Source organism: Pisolithus orientalis, assembly GCF_024613125.1.
Source record: "Pisolithus orientalis strain OTSU chromosome Unknown F5J12scaffold_10, whole genome shotgun sequence".
Classification (NCBI taxonomy): Eukaryota; Fungi; Basidiomycota; class Agaricomycetes; order Boletales; family Pisolithaceae; genus Pisolithus; species Pisolithus orientalis.
In genome coordinates, this window is record NW_026260791.1 from 537,038 (window position 1) to 555,383 (window position 18,346).

At 49.9% G+C, this 18,346-nt stretch overlaps 7 protein-coding genes across 7 annotated transcripts; all 7 read right to left on the bottom strand.

Moving 5' to 3' along the window:
- Nucleotides 1-131: 131 nt before the first annotated feature.
- On the bottom strand, nt 132-824 carry F5J12DRAFT_41023 (uncharacterized protein). The gene is made up of 4 exons (XM_051739288.1): nt 562-824; nt 379-505; nt 262-322; nt 132-207 (listed from the first exon to the last, which is right to left on the bottom strand). The coding sequence occupies exons 1-4, from the start codon at nt 692-694 to the stop codon at nt 199-201; spliced, it is 330 nt and encodes a 109-aa protein (XP_051601112.1). The 5' UTR covers nt 695-824; the 3' UTR covers nt 132-198.
- A 2,146-nt stretch (nt 825-2,970) lies between these two features.
- F5J12DRAFT_823965 (GH3 auxin-responsive promoter) lies at nt 2,971-4,458 on the bottom strand. The gene is made up of 5 exons (XM_051745422.1): nt 3,985-4,458; nt 3,678-3,919; nt 3,505-3,628; nt 3,304-3,473; nt 2,971-3,254 (listed from the first exon to the last, which is right to left on the bottom strand). The coding sequence occupies exons 1-5, from the start codon at nt 4,247-4,249 to the stop codon at nt 3,105-3,107; spliced, it is 951 nt and encodes a 316-aa protein (XP_051601113.1). The 5' UTR covers nt 4,250-4,458; the 3' UTR covers nt 2,971-3,104.
- Nucleotides 4,459-5,963: 1,505 nt separating this feature from the next.
- Nucleotides 5,964-6,459, bottom strand: F5J12DRAFT_891621 (uncharacterized protein; the record flags this gene model as incomplete). Its single annotated transcript, XM_051747507.1, has 4 exons — nt 5,964-5,972; nt 6,028-6,088; nt 6,144-6,270; nt 6,327-6,459. 4 exons carry the CDS (start codon nt 6,457-6,459, stop codon nt 5,964-5,966), a joined length of 330 nt encoding a protein of 109 aa, XP_051601114.1.
- A 2,209-nt stretch (nt 6,460-8,668) lies between these two features.
- Nucleotides 8,669-9,166, bottom strand: F5J12DRAFT_782042 (uncharacterized protein; the record flags this gene model as incomplete). Its single annotated transcript, XM_051742662.1, has 4 exons — nt 8,669-8,677; nt 8,734-8,794; nt 8,851-8,977; nt 9,034-9,166. 4 exons carry the CDS (start codon nt 9,164-9,166, stop codon nt 8,669-8,671), a joined length of 330 nt encoding a protein of 109 aa, XP_051601115.1.
- Nucleotides 9,167-11,148: 1,982 nt separating this feature from the next.
- On the bottom strand, nt 11,149-12,576 carry F5J12DRAFT_823984 (uncharacterized protein). Its single transcript, XM_051745423.1, has 2 exons — nt 12,193-12,576; nt 11,149-12,104 (listed from the first exon to the last, which is right to left on the bottom strand). Exons 1-2 carry the CDS (start codon nt 12,481-12,483, stop codon nt 11,154-11,156), a joined length of 1,242 nt encoding a protein of 413 aa, XP_051601116.1. The 5' UTR covers nt 12,484-12,576; the 3' UTR covers nt 11,149-11,153.
- A 1,300-nt stretch (nt 12,577-13,876) lies between these two features.
- F5J12DRAFT_782044 (uncharacterized protein) lies at nt 13,877-14,498 on the bottom strand (the record flags this gene model as incomplete). Its single annotated transcript, XM_051742663.1, has 4 exons — nt 13,877-13,909; nt 14,067-14,127; nt 14,183-14,309; nt 14,366-14,498. 4 exons carry the CDS (start codon nt 14,496-14,498, stop codon nt 13,877-13,879), a joined length of 354 nt encoding a protein of 117 aa, XP_051601117.1.
- Nucleotides 14,499-16,441: 1,943 nt separating this feature from the next.
- Nucleotides 16,442-17,837, bottom strand: F5J12DRAFT_824009 (uncharacterized protein). Its single transcript, XM_051745424.1, has 2 exons — nt 17,486-17,837; nt 16,442-17,397 (listed from the first exon to the last, which is right to left on the bottom strand). Exons 1-2 carry the CDS (start codon nt 17,771-17,773, stop codon nt 16,447-16,449), a joined length of 1,239 nt encoding a protein of 412 aa, XP_051601118.1. The 5' UTR covers nt 17,774-17,837; the 3' UTR covers nt 16,442-16,446.
- Nucleotides 17,838-18,346: the final 509 nt, after the last annotated feature.

The following is an 18,346-nucleotide window of genomic DNA, read 5'->3' on the forward strand; positions in this document are numbered from 1 at the left end:
TATGTAAAGGACTACTGGGTCGTACAGTTCTAAGTAAACGAGCCACCACTGAAAAATCCGACTAGCAATACTACTAATGTCCGCTGCTTTTAGCCTCCTTGGCACACTGCAGGGAAAAATGTCCGGCCGGTGTAAATACGGGCTGCTCAGACATTCTACAGTCTCAGATTCGAATGCCATCGCACGGTTAATTGCTGTTCAGTGGCACTACAAAGCATTTGTTATAACTTGTGGTAAGGGAAAATATAGTTCCCAACTTACACAGACTTGAATAGCTTGGCCATTGCAAGAATCAGCGTTAGTGTCCGGGCTGCAAGCATAACTGTCAAGTGCATTAACATTTCAAATACATCCAAATGAAAAAAGGCCAACACTTACTTGACATTATTGAGATGTAAGCCGGTGAAGGTGGTCTTGGCAGAGTTGCAGTCGAACACGCCACCACCGCACGGCATCTGCCCAGTCGCCTGGTGAACGACGTTGCAAGAGTTATCGTACACCTGCCCTGGATTCATGGTCTGCCAGTGAGCACGCGTGTAGCTTGATGCTGTTAACACTTACAAACGCCGTTGTTGCCGTTCATTTGGCCGCCAGCCTGAGCGATACCGAACTTGTACCCGGGACAGATGGCAGACACAGAAGCCACAAAGAGGACCGATGCAGCGACGGCAGAGAAGAATGTTTTGGTGAACATTGTAGTTTAAGAACTGAGAGACGGCTTTGAGGATAGAGGTGAGATTAGGCTGGCGATGTGGATTGGGGAACTCTTTGGCTATGGGGGGCAACCTTTTATGCATTTGCTGAGTCTCGATCCTTCCAATCGAGGTATGCGTTCCGCGGAGACAAGTGTGCTGCGGTCGCAATGCAACATCTCGGAACGGGTGCAGTGCAGGCCTTCGATACGATCGGCCCCTGTCACATCCACACTGAGGTATGCAAATCATTCCATCAGAGGTTCTTACCTTCTCAGCCCATGATCCGGAGATTGATACGGTAGTCAACCAATGCGTGGGGGCATGACAGGTGATATGTGCTGCGGCCAACACAGAAGACACAACATCTATTGCAGGAGAAATGATATACCGGGAAAAAAACTGTCCGAAGCAGGCACTCAAGACTGCGCATTGAAAAATCCAAAAATCCAAAACCTACTTCATTACCGTGTGCTTGGACAGATGCCGCCAACGAGAACCAAGGAAAAAAGGTGCGTACCCGAACCAAACCTAGATTTCCTGCAGAAGTCCCCAGACGCCAATACGCTGTCGCGACTGCGCAGGATACCCTGAAAAGTTCAACTCAGTTCGAGTCGGGCGCCTTTTTTGCATATTTTTTTGCTGGTAGATACGCCAGTACTGCATCCGGACATGGTTGGCCGACGCAGGAAGCCTCGCTGGAGGTTGTCTTAATTATACCAGAAACTCTGTTACCAGGGCAGTCTATTCACATATGGTGAATGCCACCGCTGAGCAAGGTGTGAGATCGCCACCGGTGAAGAAACAACTCAGTGGTGAAACGGACAAATTTGGACTTTGTAGACATCTCTGGCAGTACGTTCAATTCGAATTCGTTCGATGACGATGAACCAGTACACGCTACTAGCCACGGGCCGACACGCTGCACAGTGTCTTGAGGATCGGTCCAGATTAAGTCGTACTCCAAGACTCCGCTTCAGATATAAACCGGCTACACTGGTTTAGCGTGTTTTGAGATGGGCAGTTGCCGCAGTCAGGGTATGTCTTTTCCCTGTGGCGCATACACCATTCTGGAAACGCAAGAGTGAGCTGTCCACGTAGTGATATGCAGTTGGTGTGTCGCGTTTCGGCCGTGAACTTATTGCAGATGGCACTGGCATCTGCGAAATATACATTAGTTTGCTGTCGATGTACATAATAACATGGACTGGGGTACCGGCATCTGAATGGCTACTGGTCGGTCAATATGTCGTATGGGTGAAGAGAACAAGGTACCTCGAGGAACTCGTGAACCAGACATAGGTAGGTATATGTAATTCCACCTTGATACGTCGTTCCTCATCTCCGCGCCCTGTCGATGCATCATGCGAGACCGAAGTAATGAACATCAAGCGAAAGGTCGCGAAATTCCCAATGTCCACTTTTCGGGTATGCTGGTGCGATTTGTCATGTATGCCATCTCTATTCACGCCGAACGTCACTGATTCGCAGGCAGTAAATCAGATATGCTACGGAAAGTAGCATCGAGGACAACGCACTCGGCTTCTATCACCCCATCACAAAGAAGCGTCAGGTAATATGGTGCTACTGTAGGGTGGGCGAGAGGTTGGAGGGGCCTCCATTAAATGAAGGGGCAGGGGAGGTGTTCTAAATTGTCAGTGAACTTCACGGAATAATCTCTTGCATACTTAACTCTTATTCTTCCATTCAGGACATGGTGTCGCAGAAATCCCCGGATTATAGTACGTTGGCGACTGACTCACCTGCTGGCGGGCAACAGAACCCTTGTGTTCGCACGAAATAGTGGAGAACGTGATCTTGCATAGAAGAACACTGTACCACGACCATCCATCCGAATGATTCGTTTTGCGCTGTGCTCACGTTCTCATACCTAACAAGAGACACAATGATGGATCGTGGGGAATGTTGGGAATGGTCATCCTTTGGTGGTTATTAGCACGTCCCGAAACCAAGCAAATGTCGTACATACCGTGTCCGACAAAGGAAGTGCTACGATGCACACACCCTTAACCGTCTAACCAAACAGTGCCCCACGATTCCCTTTGCCGAGGCTACAACAGTAAATAAGTTCAGGACGCAAACAGCCCCGCTTTCGCAATCCCGTCCACTCCACCATCATATTCCCCCATATCAACAATCAGGCCATCGCCCACATACTCCAATCCACCCATCCACCCTCCTACCCATCATCTGTACGAACATAGCTCGAGCTTCATCGAGTCATACCTGCATCGACTGTGCAGATTGCTATAATAGGCTGATCGGGTGAATCGCGCTGACAAGATCAGCTTCTGTGATCATGGCATGCGGCAGTTGGAGCTCCAGACTTCACGATTGTGCACGAGGGCATCATAGTCAGCAGAGTATAACAAGTCACCGAAGGAATTTTGCTTACTTCTTCCGCCTGGAGTACCTAAATACCGGCAACCCATTACGCGGGTCAAATCCGGTCACTTGGACGACGCCATCTATAAAGTATCTCCATAGTCCATCATGGGTCGCTGACACAGGCTGGTAGAACTTCCCCGGTTGAAGGTCCCACTGATGGGAACGCACCAGTCGAACACCAGGATGAAAACGGGACGCATACCGCTTGAAGCACTTGTCCATGTGTCTGTGGTTCCGTCATGTCAAGAAACTCGATGAGGTCGTTGGTTGCAACAACAAATGTCTCGGTATCGTCGAAGTTGAGGGATCTGCCTATGAGGCATTCCGTACATATATAGCAAGGGTTGTGGATAACTACGTTCGGTCCAAGACCTCGCCTGAGGTAGTACCGTAGCGAATGTACCGCTACAAACGCCTGAAAGGACCTTCAGATTTGGCCAAACACGCTGGGCCCATCCAGGACTAGAAAGAGGAGGTCCAATGTCCTGAAGTTCATCTGCCCACTGTGGGTCTGCCTGCATGTTAAGCTGGTATAGTTAGATTCCATCAATATGCAGTACCACTCTAATTACTCACCTGCAGGTAAGGCCGGACGTGGCCTATCTGTTCGAAATCTGGGATGGCCCTATTTTGAATGCTCGAGATAAGTGTGGACCACTCCTCTTCGATGCGGTGTACCATGTCCATGACAAGTACTACAAGTATCGCAGTGATCCCCTCCAGGGATGTATTTGCCAAAGCAAATAGTGCATGGATCAGCAAGAAAGACCGATGGTGGGTGATAAGTCCTGTGGCCCACGGAGCTGTGTTGCCTGGAACTGTGCAAGGGATATCCTGTGTAAGTGATCACAATCAAAAAAATTTGAACGATTTGTCCACTTACTCATAGATGCCATGCGAGTGTCATCCGTTTCGATGGACCAATTGTACTGTGTGCGTATTATCCCGGTCGACTCGTTGCAAACTGGAATCCTCGCCACGACTTCTCCAGAAGAGAAGTCGAGATGAACGTGGTTATATAGTAGGTATCTCCACAAGTCTACAGCTCCTTCTTTGACTAGTGCACTGTCGTCACTAATACACGTGAACTGATATCCGCATTGGTTGTCATTACACAGTCTGTCGGGTTTGATAGACTCGTGGGTCATACCCTGAGCTGAAGGCTCGTTCGGGCGAATACAGTTTTTCGTGCGGTAATGCGGCTCGCATCGTGTAACCGTAGAAATTGACCGGGCTGTATGGGTCAATGCTGATGGATCCTTTGATTAACGCAAGCTTCCTTCGGTGCCCAGAGGGCTTTTGCAAAAAGTTGTGTATCGGTTATCCGGCACGGCCCGAAGCGAAGAACGCCGCAGGGACCGTCTGCTTGGTCGTCTTTGTAGCCACGCATCTCGACTCACACGACGCGGGATACTAAATCAACAAAGGACTCCAGGCTGGCTACCCTTCACTTTATCTTCCATTTGGGCGTCGCGGCAGAGCGACTGGAGCTGTTCTTAACTCTGGAAGAGAGCATCCCATTCTAATGTCTTCAACCCTCTTCGCACTTCTGTCCGTGAATTACCTCTCGACTTCACCACAGTAGCCCAGATTACGATGACCCGGCGTCCGAGTTCAAGGGTGACATCTTCCGCCTCCGTCGATCCGGCACGTGGGATATACACACACATCTACCCACTTCCCGTACGCTGAAGCATGACATCGAGGAGGGCACCTGGCTTCGTTTGGACGTGTAGTCAGGCTGGTGATGACTCGTCTTTGACATGACCGCCCACCTACGCGAGCTTTCCGCGTCTTATATCCACGAAAATCTTGTATTGGAGACCACCACGTGAACGATACCTGTTCTCGCTGGGATACCACACGACTCGGACCCGAGATTTTCATAGGAAGGCGAGGTTCAGGAGTGATGCGGGTTTGAGTGTGGACAATATCTGGGTGGTGTCTTGGTCTGGGGTGGTTGTACAAAGATGGATGTGCTCACCCACTGCCATGACACTCGAAGTCATTGCACTTAAGGAGTACGAAGATAACATCCCTGCTCAAAGTTCAGCGAGTCGAGGCGGCTTTCCGAGGAAGGGAAGAATATCCGGTCAGCCTCTCTGAGCCAAACAGCATGGTGACGTGCTCAAACTTTCCTTCCAGCCTGACGAGCTACACACGAAACATATAACCAGGTGTCAGATCCCCATTAGCACTGGCGCTCAAGTATGGTCCTCGCAACCGGTACGCTACATGATTTCTAGTTTAGTCTGACATACGGTCTGTCAATAATCTATGTCCTAATGGGCGCCTCGTCGACGCCGGAGAGACACCTGGCCCTTGCCACGGCTAGTGGGTGACTTCCGTTTATCATCGTCGCAAAAGGACCTGTTGGCTGCTACGGCATGGACGGAACCTCGAAGTCTCTGCTTCATAGCGAGAACATTTTCTTCTCGCATGGCCAACCCTCATGGGGCAAAAGGTCTACCAAGTAGAGAGGTCAACCTAATAGGTTGACACCGACCTTCAGACGAACACACTAGCGTACGATTCAATCTTTGCCGGGGCCGAAGTGCCGCAATGTCTAGCGCATCAGTAACGTCGTGCCATTGTGGTATAAGCTATCACACACGTCGTTGCTCGCCAAAAATACAATTGGCTCACAAATCTTTCACAGCACTTCGAGGTGGTTATTAAAAAGTGGAATGCAGTTCTAAGTGAACGAGACACCACTGAGAATCTGACTAGAAATACTACTAATGTCCATTGCTCCTAGCCTCCTCCACACACTGCAGGGAAAGTTGTCCGCTCGTGTAAATACGAGCTGCTCAGACATTCAACAGTCTCAGATTCGAAGGCCGTCGCACGGTTAACTGTCGTTCAGTGGCACTACAAAGCATTTGTTATAACTTGTGATGAGACGAAAAAATAGCTCCCGACTTACACAGACTTGAATAGCTTGGCCATTGCAAGAATCAGCGTTAGTGCCGGGGCTGCAAGCATAACTGTCAAGTGCATTAACATTTCAAATACATTCAATTGAAAAAGGCTAACACTTACTTGACGCCATCGAGGTGTAAGCCGGTGAAGGTGGTCTTGGCAGAGTTGCAGTCGAACACGCCACCACCGCACGGCATCTGCCCAGTCGCCTGGTGAACGACGTTGCAAGAGTTATCGTACACCTGCCCTGGAGTCATGGTCTGCCAGTGAGCACGCGTGTAGCTTGATGCTGTTAACACTTACAAACGCCGTTGTTGCCGTTCATTTGGCCGCCAGCCTGAGCGATACCGAATTTGTACCCAGGACAGATGGCAGACACAGAAGCCGCAAAGAGGACCGATGCAGCGACGACAGAGAAGAATGTTTTGGTGAACATTGTAGTTTAAGGGCTGAGAGACGGCTTTAAAGATAGAGCTGAGATTATTAGGCTGGAGATGTGGATTGGGGAACTCTTTGGCTATGGGGGGCAGCCTTTTATACATTCTCTGAGTCTCGATCCTTCCAATCGAGGTATGCGTTCCGCGGAGACGTGTGTGCTGCGGTCGCAATGCAGCGTCTCGGAGACGGGTGTAATACAGGCCGTCAATGCGACCGGCCCCTGTCACATCCACATAGGGGTATGCAAATCATTCCATCAGAGGTTCTTACCTTCTCCGCTCATGATCCGGACGTTGATAGGGTAGTCAACCACGGCATCGGGATATGACAGGTGATATGTGCTGCGGCCAACACAGAAGACACAACATCTATTGCAGGAGAAATGATATACCCCGGGAAAAACTGTCCGGAGCAGGCACTTAAGACTGCGCACTGAAAACTCCAAATATCCGAAACATACTTCATTACCGTGTGCCTGGACAGAAGTTGTGAACGAGAACAAAAAAAAATGGTACGTACCCAAACCAAACCCAGATTTTCAAGAACAGCCTGGCCAAGTTTGAATTTGATGACTGTATAATTTGCAAACGACTCAACGTGGTGAAAATTAGGGCGATTTCCTGCAGAAGAGTTTACTGATGCCAATGCGCTGCCGCAACTGCACGGGATGCCCTTGAGAAGTTCAACCCAGTTCGAGTCGGATGCCTTTTTTTGCATATTTTTTTGCTGGTAGAAACGCCAGTACTGTCATCCGGACATGGTTGGCCGACGCAGGAAGCCTCAATGAAGGCTTTCTGCATTGTGTCAGAGTCTCGGTTACCAGGGCGGTCTACTCACATATTACGATAAACGTCGAATGCCACTACTAAGCAAGGTGTGAGATTGGTAGTGGTGAAGAACCAACTTGGCGATGAAACGCACAAATTTGGACTTTGTAGACGTTTCTGGCAGTAGGTTCAATTCCAATCCGTTCGATGAGGATGAACTAGTACATGCTACTAGCCACAGACCGATACGCTGCAGTGTCTTGTGGATTAGTCCAAATCAAGTTGTTCTTTGCGACCCCGCTTCAGATATAAGCCAACTACACATGTTTCGGAATACTTGTCATCGCGTTCTTTAGGTGCCAGGGAAGGATTGGAATACCCTGCTCCCAGCCTAGGCGGTAAAGAACACCCTGTTGAAGTCGATGCAGGCAAGCGTCTCGGTTCCAGCGACCTCCCCTTCAGGTGGTAAAAACTGGGCCATTATGTCGAACAGCAAATTTGTCATGAACAATATTTGGGTGGCAGGTAACGTCGTCGGCTATGAGGGCAATGCAAGGAATTTGGGAGGCACGTTCGAGTATTTCAAAGGTATGTATTTTTTCTTCCGTTGATGGTGGTCAAATGTACACAGGGGTATTTTGATGAGTGGCCTTGAGATGGTCCGCGTCGATGCGTTTCCAGGTAGTGCGAGCACACCTGCTTCGTCCCGTGATGGGCGTCCTCTTGCGATTGTCCGCCACGTGCAGGACGAGCTCTTGCGCTCAAGTAGGATCAACTAGCCATGCTCCTTGAAGTCGGTAAGCTGCATGATATCTGGTTTGGTCCAGCATACGATCTATCCATAATTTATGTCCCAATGGGCGCGTCGTCGACGCCTGAGAGACAACTTTTCCATGGTACGGTTAGTAGGCAACTTCCGTTTATCATCGTCGCGAATCGACCTGTTAGCTGCTACGGCGGGGAAGGAACAGCGAAGTCTGTGCTTCATAGCGAGAACAGTTTCTTGTCGCATCACCTATCCTCATGGCCCAAACGAGTGAACCTCTCTACATGTACCAAGTGGAGAGATCAACGACACTGATCTTCAGACGAACACACTAGTGTATGATTCAATCTTTGTCGGGGCCGAAGTGCCGCAATGTCTAGCACGTTCAGTAACGTCGTACTATCGTGGTGCAAGCTATCACACACGTCGTTGCTCGCTAAAAATACGATTGGCTCGCAGATCTTTCGCAACACTTCGAGGTGGTTATTAAAAAGTGGAGTACAGTTCTAGGTAAACGAGACGCCACTGAAGAATCTGACCAGAGATACTACTAATGTCCATTGCTCCTAGCCTCCTTGACACACTGCAGGGAAAGTTGTCCGCTCGTGTAAATACGGGTTGCTCAGACATTCTACAGTCTTGGTTTCGAAGGCCATCGCACGGTTAATTGTCGTTTAGTGGCACTACAAAGCATTTGTTATAACTTGTGGTAAGGCGAAAAAAATAGCTCCCGACTTACACAGACTTGAATAGCTTGGCCATTGCAAGAATCAGCGTTAGCGTCGGGGCTGCAGGCATAGCTGTCAAGTGCATTAACATTTCAAATACATCCAAATGAAAAAAGGCCATCACTTACTTGACATTATTGAGGTGTAAGCCGGTGAAAGTAGTCTTGGCAGAGTTGCAGTCGAACACGCCACCACCGCACGGCATCTGTCCAGTCGCCTGGTGAACGACTTTGCAAGAGTTATCGTACACCTGCCCTGGAATCACGGTCTGCCAGTGAGCACCCGTATAGCTTGGTGCTGTTAACACTTACAAACGCCGTTGTTGCCGTTCGTTTGGCCGCCAGCCTGAGCGATACCGAACTTGTACCCGGGACAGATGGCAGACGCGGAAGCCGCAAAGAGGACCGATGCAGCGACGGCGGGGAAGAATGTTTTGGTGAACATTGTAGTTTAAGAACTGAGAGACGGGTTTAAAGATAGAGGTGAGATTGTTGGGCTGGAGATGTGGATCAGGGATCCCTTTGGCTATGGGGCCCAGCCTTTTATGCATTTTCTGAGTCTTGATCCTTCCAATCGAGGTATCCCTTCCGCGGAGACGAGTGTACTGCGGTCGCAATATAACATCTCGGGGACGGGTGCAGTACAGGCCTTCGATACGATCGGCCCCTGTCACATCCACAGTGGGGTATGCAAATCATTCTATCAGACGTTCTTACCTTCTCAGCCCACGATCCGGAGGTTGACATGGTAGTCAGCCAATGCGTGGGGATATGACAGGTGATATGTGCTGCGGCCAACACAGAAGACACAACATCTATTGCAGGAGAAACGATGTGCCGGGGGAAAACTGTCCGAAGCAGGCACTTAAGTCTGCGCATCGAAAAATCCAAATATCCGAAACATACTTCATTACCGTGTATCTGGATGGAAGCCACCATCAAGGACCAAAAAAGGGGACCCACCCAATCCAGGCCCAGATTGTCAAGAACAACCTGGTGGAGCATGGAATACTGTTTCATACGAACGGGCGTGCCGTTCCAATTGATTACTATTGTAAAACGACTCGACGCGATAAAATTTAAGGCTGTTCCCTGTGGAAGTCACCGGATGCCAATATGCTCCGGCGACTGCGCAGGATACCCTGAGAAGTTCAAGTCAGCTTGAGTCGGGCGTTGTTTCTTATATATTTATTTGCTGGTAGAGCCATCCGGACACCGTTGGCTGACGCAGGAGGTTGCCTGGCTTTGTCAGAATCTGGCGGCCTACTCGGATATTGCCACAAATTGAATCCCACCGCTGGGTATCAATGCTGAGAAAGGCATGAAATCGTTACTGGTGAAGAACCGCTCTGGCAGTGGAACGCACAAATTCGGACTCTGTAGGCATCCCTGCATGGGTTGAACTCGAACCCGTTCGATGAGGATGAACCAGAACAGACTACTAACCACAGGCCGGTACACTGCCCGGCACTAATGCCTTGAGGATTTGGTTCAAATTAAGTCGGACTCCGAGGCCCCAGTGACTGCAGGTATATGCCGATTGTACTGATTCAACATATTTGGGCTGAGTAGTTACCGCAGTCAAGGTACGTCGTTGGCCCGCAGCGCTTATACCGTTCTGGCAATGCAAGAGTGAGTGGTCTACATGTTAATATGTAGTTGGCATGCTGTGTTTTTACCGTGCGCATATTGCAGAAAGCCACGTCAGGAATATGCATTAGCTTGATAACCATGTAATGACAAGAACTGGGCTGCCATCATCTGGATCACAACTTTTCAGTCATAATAGATGCAGAGTACGAGATACCTTATGGAACCCGTGAACAGGAAGGTAGGTATATGTACCAATCATACTTTGACTCATTTGCGTCGACCTCAAGCAGTGAGCACGATAAAAGAAGTCACTCTTGCGGCGCACTGTTGGAGAGGTCTGCCTTGGCGGTGATCCGGCAAGTTACAGGCGCGACCAATGTGGCATTGCGGAGAATTATACACGGCGGTCCCTCTATTGGCATCATAAGAAGTGTCAGATTCTCTGAAGGAACAGTTATCGTGGAGAAGAAGACTTGACCCCTATTCCTTCAAATTAGGAGAATTACACATTGGGGGCATGATGCCATGAAAATGAACCCCGGTATAAAGGGGAGACCGGATCATCCTAGGTGGCAGTTAGCGGCCAACTCACCCCATAATCAGCTCTTGCAACAGGACCCCGGTGTTTGCACACAATAGTGGAACATGACCTTGCATAGGAGAACACTATACGACCATCCATCTGAACAATTCGTTCTGCGCTGTACTCAAGTTCCCATCTCGGACGTGAGATGCAACGTTTGGCGGTGGGGAATATTGGAAACAATCATCCTTTCGCGTCTATTAGCACGTTTCAAAACCAGGTGGATGTCGTACCATGTCCGCCATGAAAGGCCGCACTACGATGCACGCGCCCTCAGCCACCTATCCAACGCTGTAACATAGTGGTCCACGATCCACTTTACTGGAGCTGCAGTAACAAATGGGTCCCAGCACGCAAATAGACCCACTCTTGCAAACCCGTCCACTATCGTATTCCCCCATACTAACAACCAGGCCATCGTCCACACTCTCCCAATCCACCCACCCACTCTCCTGCCTGTCACCTGCATGAACATACGCTCGACGATGATACCAAGAGCCATCATTCCGAATGAGAGGAGCATGGTCCACCGTTCAGCGCTCTGACTGAGCGGGGCTAACATAACATTGTGAAGTACCCCCGACGCTAGGAACGATCCCACGACGTATCCGACACGTCCGAATACGAACCCTAAAGGCCGCCCTCCGAGCACGATGAATGTTCGTCTCACAAGTTGATGCCATCTGTAACCCCAAAAATCATGCAGCGAGGTCGCTTTCCACGGTGCGTCGAAGATGGGGGGCCATTGTGCGGGGTCTTGTTGGAATACCGCGACACCAATGAATGTACCCATGTCGTAGTGCGTCTGTATGTCCGCATAGAAAAGAAATGCAGCGACGATAGATATGATACTGGATCGGGCATATCGGATCATGGGGGGAAGTGTGTCGTCAAAGATTGTGCCTCCGCTCAAGACGGTGAGTGTTTCTGGGGAAAATGCTTGTATGGCGATGTGGAGTACGCCGCATATGAAACTATGATAGAGAGCGGAGAGGAGAGTGTATATTGCGAAGCGTAGGCGAGAGGTGGGGCGCGTGTCGGGAGGAAAGCGGATGCCCTTGGACCAGTTCCAGCCGACTCCACGAACATTGACCGTGAGATCGATCGCATCGACGACGAAGGAGGCGGCAGGTCTGACGGGTCGCTTGAGTGGGCCATTCACGAACGCCCAATCGAGTGTGCGGACGACAACGCAAAACATGACCATCTACCCAGGATAGAATATCAATTCCAAAGACGAACAGCAAACCGGTGATCAGAGTACTTGAAGGGGCCGGAGAATGAGACACAATTACCACACAGCCGACATTCAAATACGACCATTGAGGATTTCCACATGAAAAGTCGACGAACATCGCAACGCGAAGTGCAAGAAAGGCGATGAGCGGCCACAGGGCCATACGCAGCACGCGGGTGCCAGGGAGAATGGCCAGGACAGCGACGATTTGGTAAAAAAGACATGGTGGTAAGACATACGCGAAGAACGTGTAGATGTCGAATGGCACTCTCGCTGATGTGGGCGGGACACGTACTAGAATGTCGGTCCAAAGCGCCTCGAGGAGTGTCGAGGGCACGGCCAAAGCCATCGTTCGGTTGTCCAGGTCGTCGATGAAGATGAAACGGTGATAGTTCGGGTCTCTGCCGTCACCACACCTTACAGCGGTTTCGGGAAACGTTTGTCGACAGAGAAAAACCCCGAAATTGCTGCCACTTCCTTGTTCTGCAGCACGCATCTCAGAAATGAAATATCTTGTGAACCAGAACAGCTAGTGCCCTACTATTCCTTCAGGTTTGGACACCCCCGATTCGATTTCAGGGCACCATGGCAAGACACCCAACATTCACTGTTCCGTTCTCATGCTCAAAAATTTCCCTCTCATGGACGACGCGATCACATTTGCTCATGCAAGAGCACCTTTCTCAAGTCGAAGTCCAAATGAGTGAGGATATCATATTGTGCTGGAGAGCAGCAAATTGTTCCCGCAATGAGGACTATGGTGTTCTTCGCTGTAGCTTATATTTACATCTTTTGATACAGGTCAGGTACTCCCCAACAGCTTCCCTGCACACTGCATCACCTGCCATGGACACCTCGTCGATGACAGTCGTAGCAGCCCGGGTGTGATGATGACATGGCGGTAGCTACAACCTCAACCACAATATGTCCATATCATCATCATCCTAGCCCACACCGAGTTGTTGGTGTCGTCTCTGCCCCGCTGCCACTGGTTCCCCTGCAATTCCCATGGGAGTGTATTGTACCAAAAGTAAATGTAATCATGAAAATACCTCTGTGCACTCGGACACTACTCACTGTACTTATCTATCCGAGATGGAACTTGAGAAATGTGTCTCCGAGCATTCTTTTGCATTTGTCCACCGTGTGTGGGACGAGGAAGTTGTTGCGCTCAAGTAGGGTTTCTCGACTAGCCATGTTCTATTCAGGGACCCCTAAGCCGGTAAGCTGCATAACATCTGGTGTGGTCTGACATACAATCACCCATTAATTCATGTCCCAATGGACACCTTGTCGGCGCCTAAGAGGTACCTATCTCGTGACCCGGTCGGTGGGCGACATCTGTTTATCATCGTCGCAAAATGACCTATTGGCTGTTGCAGCCTGGACGGAATATCGAAGGTTCGGTTTTATAGTGAGAACATTTTCTTGCCTTATGGCCTATTCTTCATAGGGAGAAGGAGTGGACCTCTATACACGTACCAAGTAGAGAGATCAACCCAATGGGTCGACACTGATATTCAGACGAACATATGACTATCTTTGCTGGAGCCAAAGTGCCGCAACGACTAGCACGTTCAGTAACGTCGTACCGATGTGGTACAAGCTATCACACTCGTCGTTGCTCGCCCAAAATACGACTGGCTCGCAGATCTTTCGCAACACTTCGAGGTGATTATTAAAAAGTGGAGTGCAGTTCTAGGTAAACAAGACGCCACTGAAAAATTTGACTAGAAATACTACTAACGTCCATTGCTCCTAGCCTCCTTGACACACTGCAGGGAAAGTAGTCCAGCTCGTGTAAACACGGGCTGCTCAGACATTCTACAGTCTCGGATTCGAAGGCCGTCGCATGGTTAATTGCCGTTCAGTGGCACTACAAAGCATTTGTTTTAACTTGTGGTGAGGCGAAAAAAATAGCTCCCGACTTACACAGACTTGAATAGCTTGGCCATTGCAAGAATCAGCGTTCGTGTCGGGGCTGCAAGCATAGCTGTCAAGTGCGTTAACATTTCAAATACATTCAATTGAAAAAGGCCAACGCTTACTTGGCACCATTGAGGTGTAAGCCGGTGAAGGTGGTCTTGGCAGAGTTGCAGTCGAACACGCCACCACCGCACGGCATCTGCCCAGTCGCCTGGTGAACGACGTTGCAAGAGTTATCGTACACCTGCCCTGGAATCATGGTCTGCCAGTGAGCACGCGTGCAGCTTGATGCTTTTAACACTTACAAACGCCGTTGTTGCCGTTCGTTTGGCCTCCAGCCTGAACGATACCGAACTTGTACCCGGGACAGATGGCAGACGCAGAAGCCGCAAAGAGGACCGATGCAGCGACGACCGAGAAGAACGTTTTGGCGAACATTGTAGTTTAAGAACTGAGAGACGGTTTTAAAGATAGAGCTGAGGTTATTGGGCTGGCGATGTGGATTGGGGAACTCTTTGGCTATGGGGGGCAGCCTTTTATACATTCTCTGAGTCTCGGTCCTTCCAATCGAGGCACCCCTTCCGCGGAGACAAGTGTACTGCGGTCGCAATATAACATCTCGGGGACGGGTGTAATACAGGCCCTCGCTGCGACCGGCCCCTGTCACATCCACACTGAGGTATGCAAATCATTCCATCAGACATTCTTACCTTCTCAGCGCACGATCCGGAGGTTGATACGGTAGTCAACCACCGCGTGGGGACATGACAGGTGATATGTGCTGCGGCCAACACAGAAGACACAACATCTATTGCAGGAGAAACGATGTACCGGGGAAAAACTGTACGAAGTAGGCACTTGAGTCTCCGCATCGAAAAATCCAAATATACAAAACCTACTTCATTACCGTGTACCTGGATGGAAGCCGTCAACAAGGACCAAAAAGGGGATCCCCCCAATCCAGGCCCAGATTTTCAAGAACGAGCTGGTCGAGCATGGGATACCGTTTCATACGCACGGCTGTGCCGTCCGAATTGATTACTATTGAGAAACGACTCGACGTGATAAAATTTAAGGCTGTTCCCTGTGGAAGTCCCCGGATGCCAATATGCTCCGGCGACTGCGCAGGATACCCTGAGAAGTTCAAGTCAGCTTGAGTCGGGCGTTTTTTTCTTACATGTTCATTTGCTGGTAGAGTCATCCGGACACCGTTGGCCGACGCAGGAGGTTGCCTTGGTTCTGTCAGAGTCTCTGTTACCGGTGTGGTCTACTCACATATTGCGACAAACGTCAAATGCCATCGCTGAGGATCAATGCTGAGCAAGGAGTGAGATTGCTACTGGTGAAGAACCAGTCTGGCGGTGAATCGCACGAATTTGGGCTCTGCAGACATCTCTGACATCAAACCCGTTCGATGGGGATGAACCAGTACACGCTACTAACCGCAGGCCGGCACGCTGCCCGGCACTAGTGTCTTGATGATTTGGTTCGAATCGAGTCGGACTCCGAGGCCCTACTTCAGGTATATGCCGATTGTACTGATTCAACGTATTTGGGCCGAGCAGTTACCGCAGTCAAGGCACGTCGTTGGCCCGCATCGCTTATACCGTTCTGGCAATGCAAGAGTGAGTGCTCTACGTGCTAATATGTAGTTGGTATGTTGTATTTTGACTGTGCGCATAATGCAGACAGCCACGTGCGGAATATGCATTAGTTCGACAATCATGTAATGACATGAACCGGGTTGCCATCATCTGCGTCACAACTTTCCAGTCAACACATCATAATGGATGCAGAGAACAAGATACCTTGTGGAACCCGTGAAAAAGAAGGTAGGTATATGTACAAATTATACCCTGACACATTTATGCCGAGCTCAAGCAGTGGGCATGATGAAAGAAGCTTGTCCGGCAAGTCACGCGCGCAACTAAAGGGCATTGCAGAGAATATACCCCGGGGGTCCTTCTATCAGCATCTTAAGGAAGCGTCAGTTGCTCTGGAGGAACAGGTGTAGTAGCGTGAGCGAGAGGTTAGAGAAGAAAGACTTGACCCCTATTCCTTCAAAGCAGGAGATTTGCAAATTCGGGACATGATGTCATGGAGATGAGGCCCAGTATAATGGGCAAACCCCGATTATTCTTGGTGGCAGTTAGCGGCCAACTCACCCGATAGCTTGCACAAAATAGTAGAACACGATCTTGCATAAGAGAACATTGCTTTACGAACATCCATGTGAGCAATTCGTTCTGCACTGTGCTTAAGTTCTCATACCAAAGGAGAGACGTTGCGATTGATGGTAGGGGATATTGGGAACTTTCATCTTTTCGTGTCCATTAGCATATTTCGAGACCAAGCGGATATCGTACCATGTCCTACACAGGCCGCGCTACGATGCACACGCCCTGAACCACCTATCCAACGCTGTAACGTAGTGCTCCACGATCCACCTTGCCGGGGCTGCAGTAATAAATGGGTCCCAAGACGCAAACAGACCTGCTCTTGCAAACCCGTCCACTATCATATTCCCCCATACCAACAACCAGGCCATCGTCCACACTCTCCCAATCCACCCACCCACTTTCCTACCCGTCATCTGCGTGAACGTATGCTCGATGATGATACCAAGAGCCATCATTCCGAATGAGAGAAGCATGGTCCACCAGTTAACGCTCTGATTGAGCGTGGCTAATACAAGGTGGTGAAGTACCCCCGACGCTAGGAACGATCCCACTACGTATCCGACACGTCCGAATACGAACCCTAAAGGCCGCCCTCCGAGCACGATGAATGTTCGTCTCACAAGTTGATGCCATCTGTAACCCCAAAAATCATGCAGCGAGGTCGCTTTCCACGGTGCGTCGAATAGTGGGGGCCATTGTGCGGGGTCTTGTTGGAGTACCGTGACACCAATGAATGTACCCATGTCGTAGCGCCCTTGAATGTCCGCATAGATAACGAATGCAGCGACGGTGGATATGATACTGGATCGGGCGTATCGGATCATGGGGGGAAGTGTGTCGTCAAAGATTGTGCCTCCGCTCAAGACGGTGAGTGTTTCTGGGGAAAATGCTTGTATGGCGATGTGGAGTACGCCGCATATGAAACTATGATAGAGAGCGGAGAGGAGAGTGTATATTGCGAAGCGCAGGCGAGAGGTGGGGCGCGTGTCGGGAGGAAAGCGGATGCCCTTGGACCAGTTCCAGCCGACTCCACGAACATTGACCGTGAGATCAATCGCATCGACGACGAACGAGGGGGCAGGTCTGACGGGTCGCTTGAGTGGGCCATTCACGAACGCCCAATCGAGTGTGCGGACGACGATGCAAAACATGACCATCTTCCCAGGATAGAATATCAATTCCAAAGATGAGCAGCAAATTGGTGATCAGAGTACTTGAAGGGGTCGGAGAATGAGACACAAATACCACACAGCCGACATTCAAACACGACCATTGAGGATTTCCACGTGAAAAATCGACGAACATCGCAACGCGAAGCGCAAGAAAGACGATGAGCGGCCACAGGGCGATACGCAGCATGCGTGTGCCAGGGAGAATGACTAGGACAGCGACAAGTTGGTAAAAAAGACATAGTGGTAAGACATCCGCGAAGAACGTGTATGTGTCGAATGGCACTCTCGCTGATGTGGGCGGGACACGTAGAATGTCGGTCAAAGGCGCCTCGAAGAGTGTCGAGGGTACAGCCAAAGCCATCGTTCGGTTGCCCAGGTCGTCGATGATGATGAGACGGTGATAGTTCGGGTCCCTGCCGTCACCAAAACCTAAAAGCAGTTTTCAAGTGTTGCAGATCAGTATCCGAACTTCCAAGTTACTATAAACCGCTCAGGGATAATCCATCGTCACGGCCGCACAAACTGTCCGATAGGCAACGGCGCATCCATGCGCTGGAATACGGCAGCAGTTGGACTCCGTCATAGTAGCGGACACAAGACAGGTATGTATGACAGATACAAAATCTCCTCGTAAATGTAAGTGAGCGCTGACTGTACATAATTGCGTTTCCTTGAAGGCGACCGTGTAATTTCCGGCAGCTCAAAGCAGCACAAGCCAAAAAGCAAGACAACTCCAATCACCAGGCAAGAACTTGAGCTGAGCCTGTAGATGACATGGACTGGTCACCTGTCCCATGTGGTAGGGCTGGATGCTGCTAACACTGGGCTCCATCGAGAAAGATAAGATGTGTACCTGTGCATCAGGAAATTAACACTTTACTATTTTTGACTTGTTGTGACTAATGTGACTTTTTGGGAAGGAATCCACTATCAT

What these genes read in the sequence shown, in the direction of transcription:
- F5J12DRAFT_41023 (XM_051739288.1), bottom strand. Translation starts at nt 694, where the DNA reads ATGTTCACCAAAACATTCTTCTCTGCCGTCGCTGCATCGGTCCTCTTT. An exon ending in GAACGGCAACAACGGCGTTT is followed by an intron (nt 506 to 561) that starts GTAAGTGTTAAC and finishes CCATGAATCCAG; the next exon opens with GGCAGGTGTACGATAACTCT. An exon ending in TTACATCTCAATAATGTCAA is followed by an intron (nt 323 to 378) that starts GTAAGTGTTGGC and finishes TGCACTTGACAG; the next exon opens with TTATGCTTGCAGCCCGGACA.
- F5J12DRAFT_824009 (XM_051745424.1), bottom strand. Translation starts at nt 17,773, where the DNA reads ATGGCTTTGGCTGTACCCTCGACACTCTTCGAGGCGCCTTTGACCGAC. An exon ending in GTTTGAATGTCGGCTGTGTG is followed by an intron (nt 17,398 to 17,485) that starts GTATTTGTGTCT and finishes TATCCTGGGAAG; the next exon opens with ATGGTCATGTTTTGCATCGT.
- F5J12DRAFT_823965 (XM_051745422.1), bottom strand. Translation starts at nt 4,249, where the DNA reads ATGACCCACGAGTCTATCAAACCCGACAGACTGTGTAATGACAACCAA. An exon ending in CACTCGCATGGCATCTATGA is followed by an intron (nt 3,920 to 3,984) that starts GTAAGTGGACAA and finishes TCCCTTGCACAG; the next exon opens with TTCCAGGCAACACAGCTCCG. An exon ending in ACGTCCGGCCTTACCTGCAG is followed by an intron (nt 3,629 to 3,677) that starts GTGAGTAATTAG and finishes TAACTATACCAG; the next exon opens with CTTAACATGCAGGCAGACCC.
- F5J12DRAFT_823984 (XM_051745423.1), bottom strand. Translation starts at nt 12,483, where the DNA reads ATGGCTTTGGCCGTGCCCTCGACACTCCTCGAGGCGCTTTGGACCGAC. An exon ending in ATTTGAATGTCGGCTGTGTG is followed by an intron (nt 12,105 to 12,192) that starts GTAATTGTGTCT and finishes TATCCTGGGTAG; the next exon opens with ATGGTCATGTTTTGCGTTGT.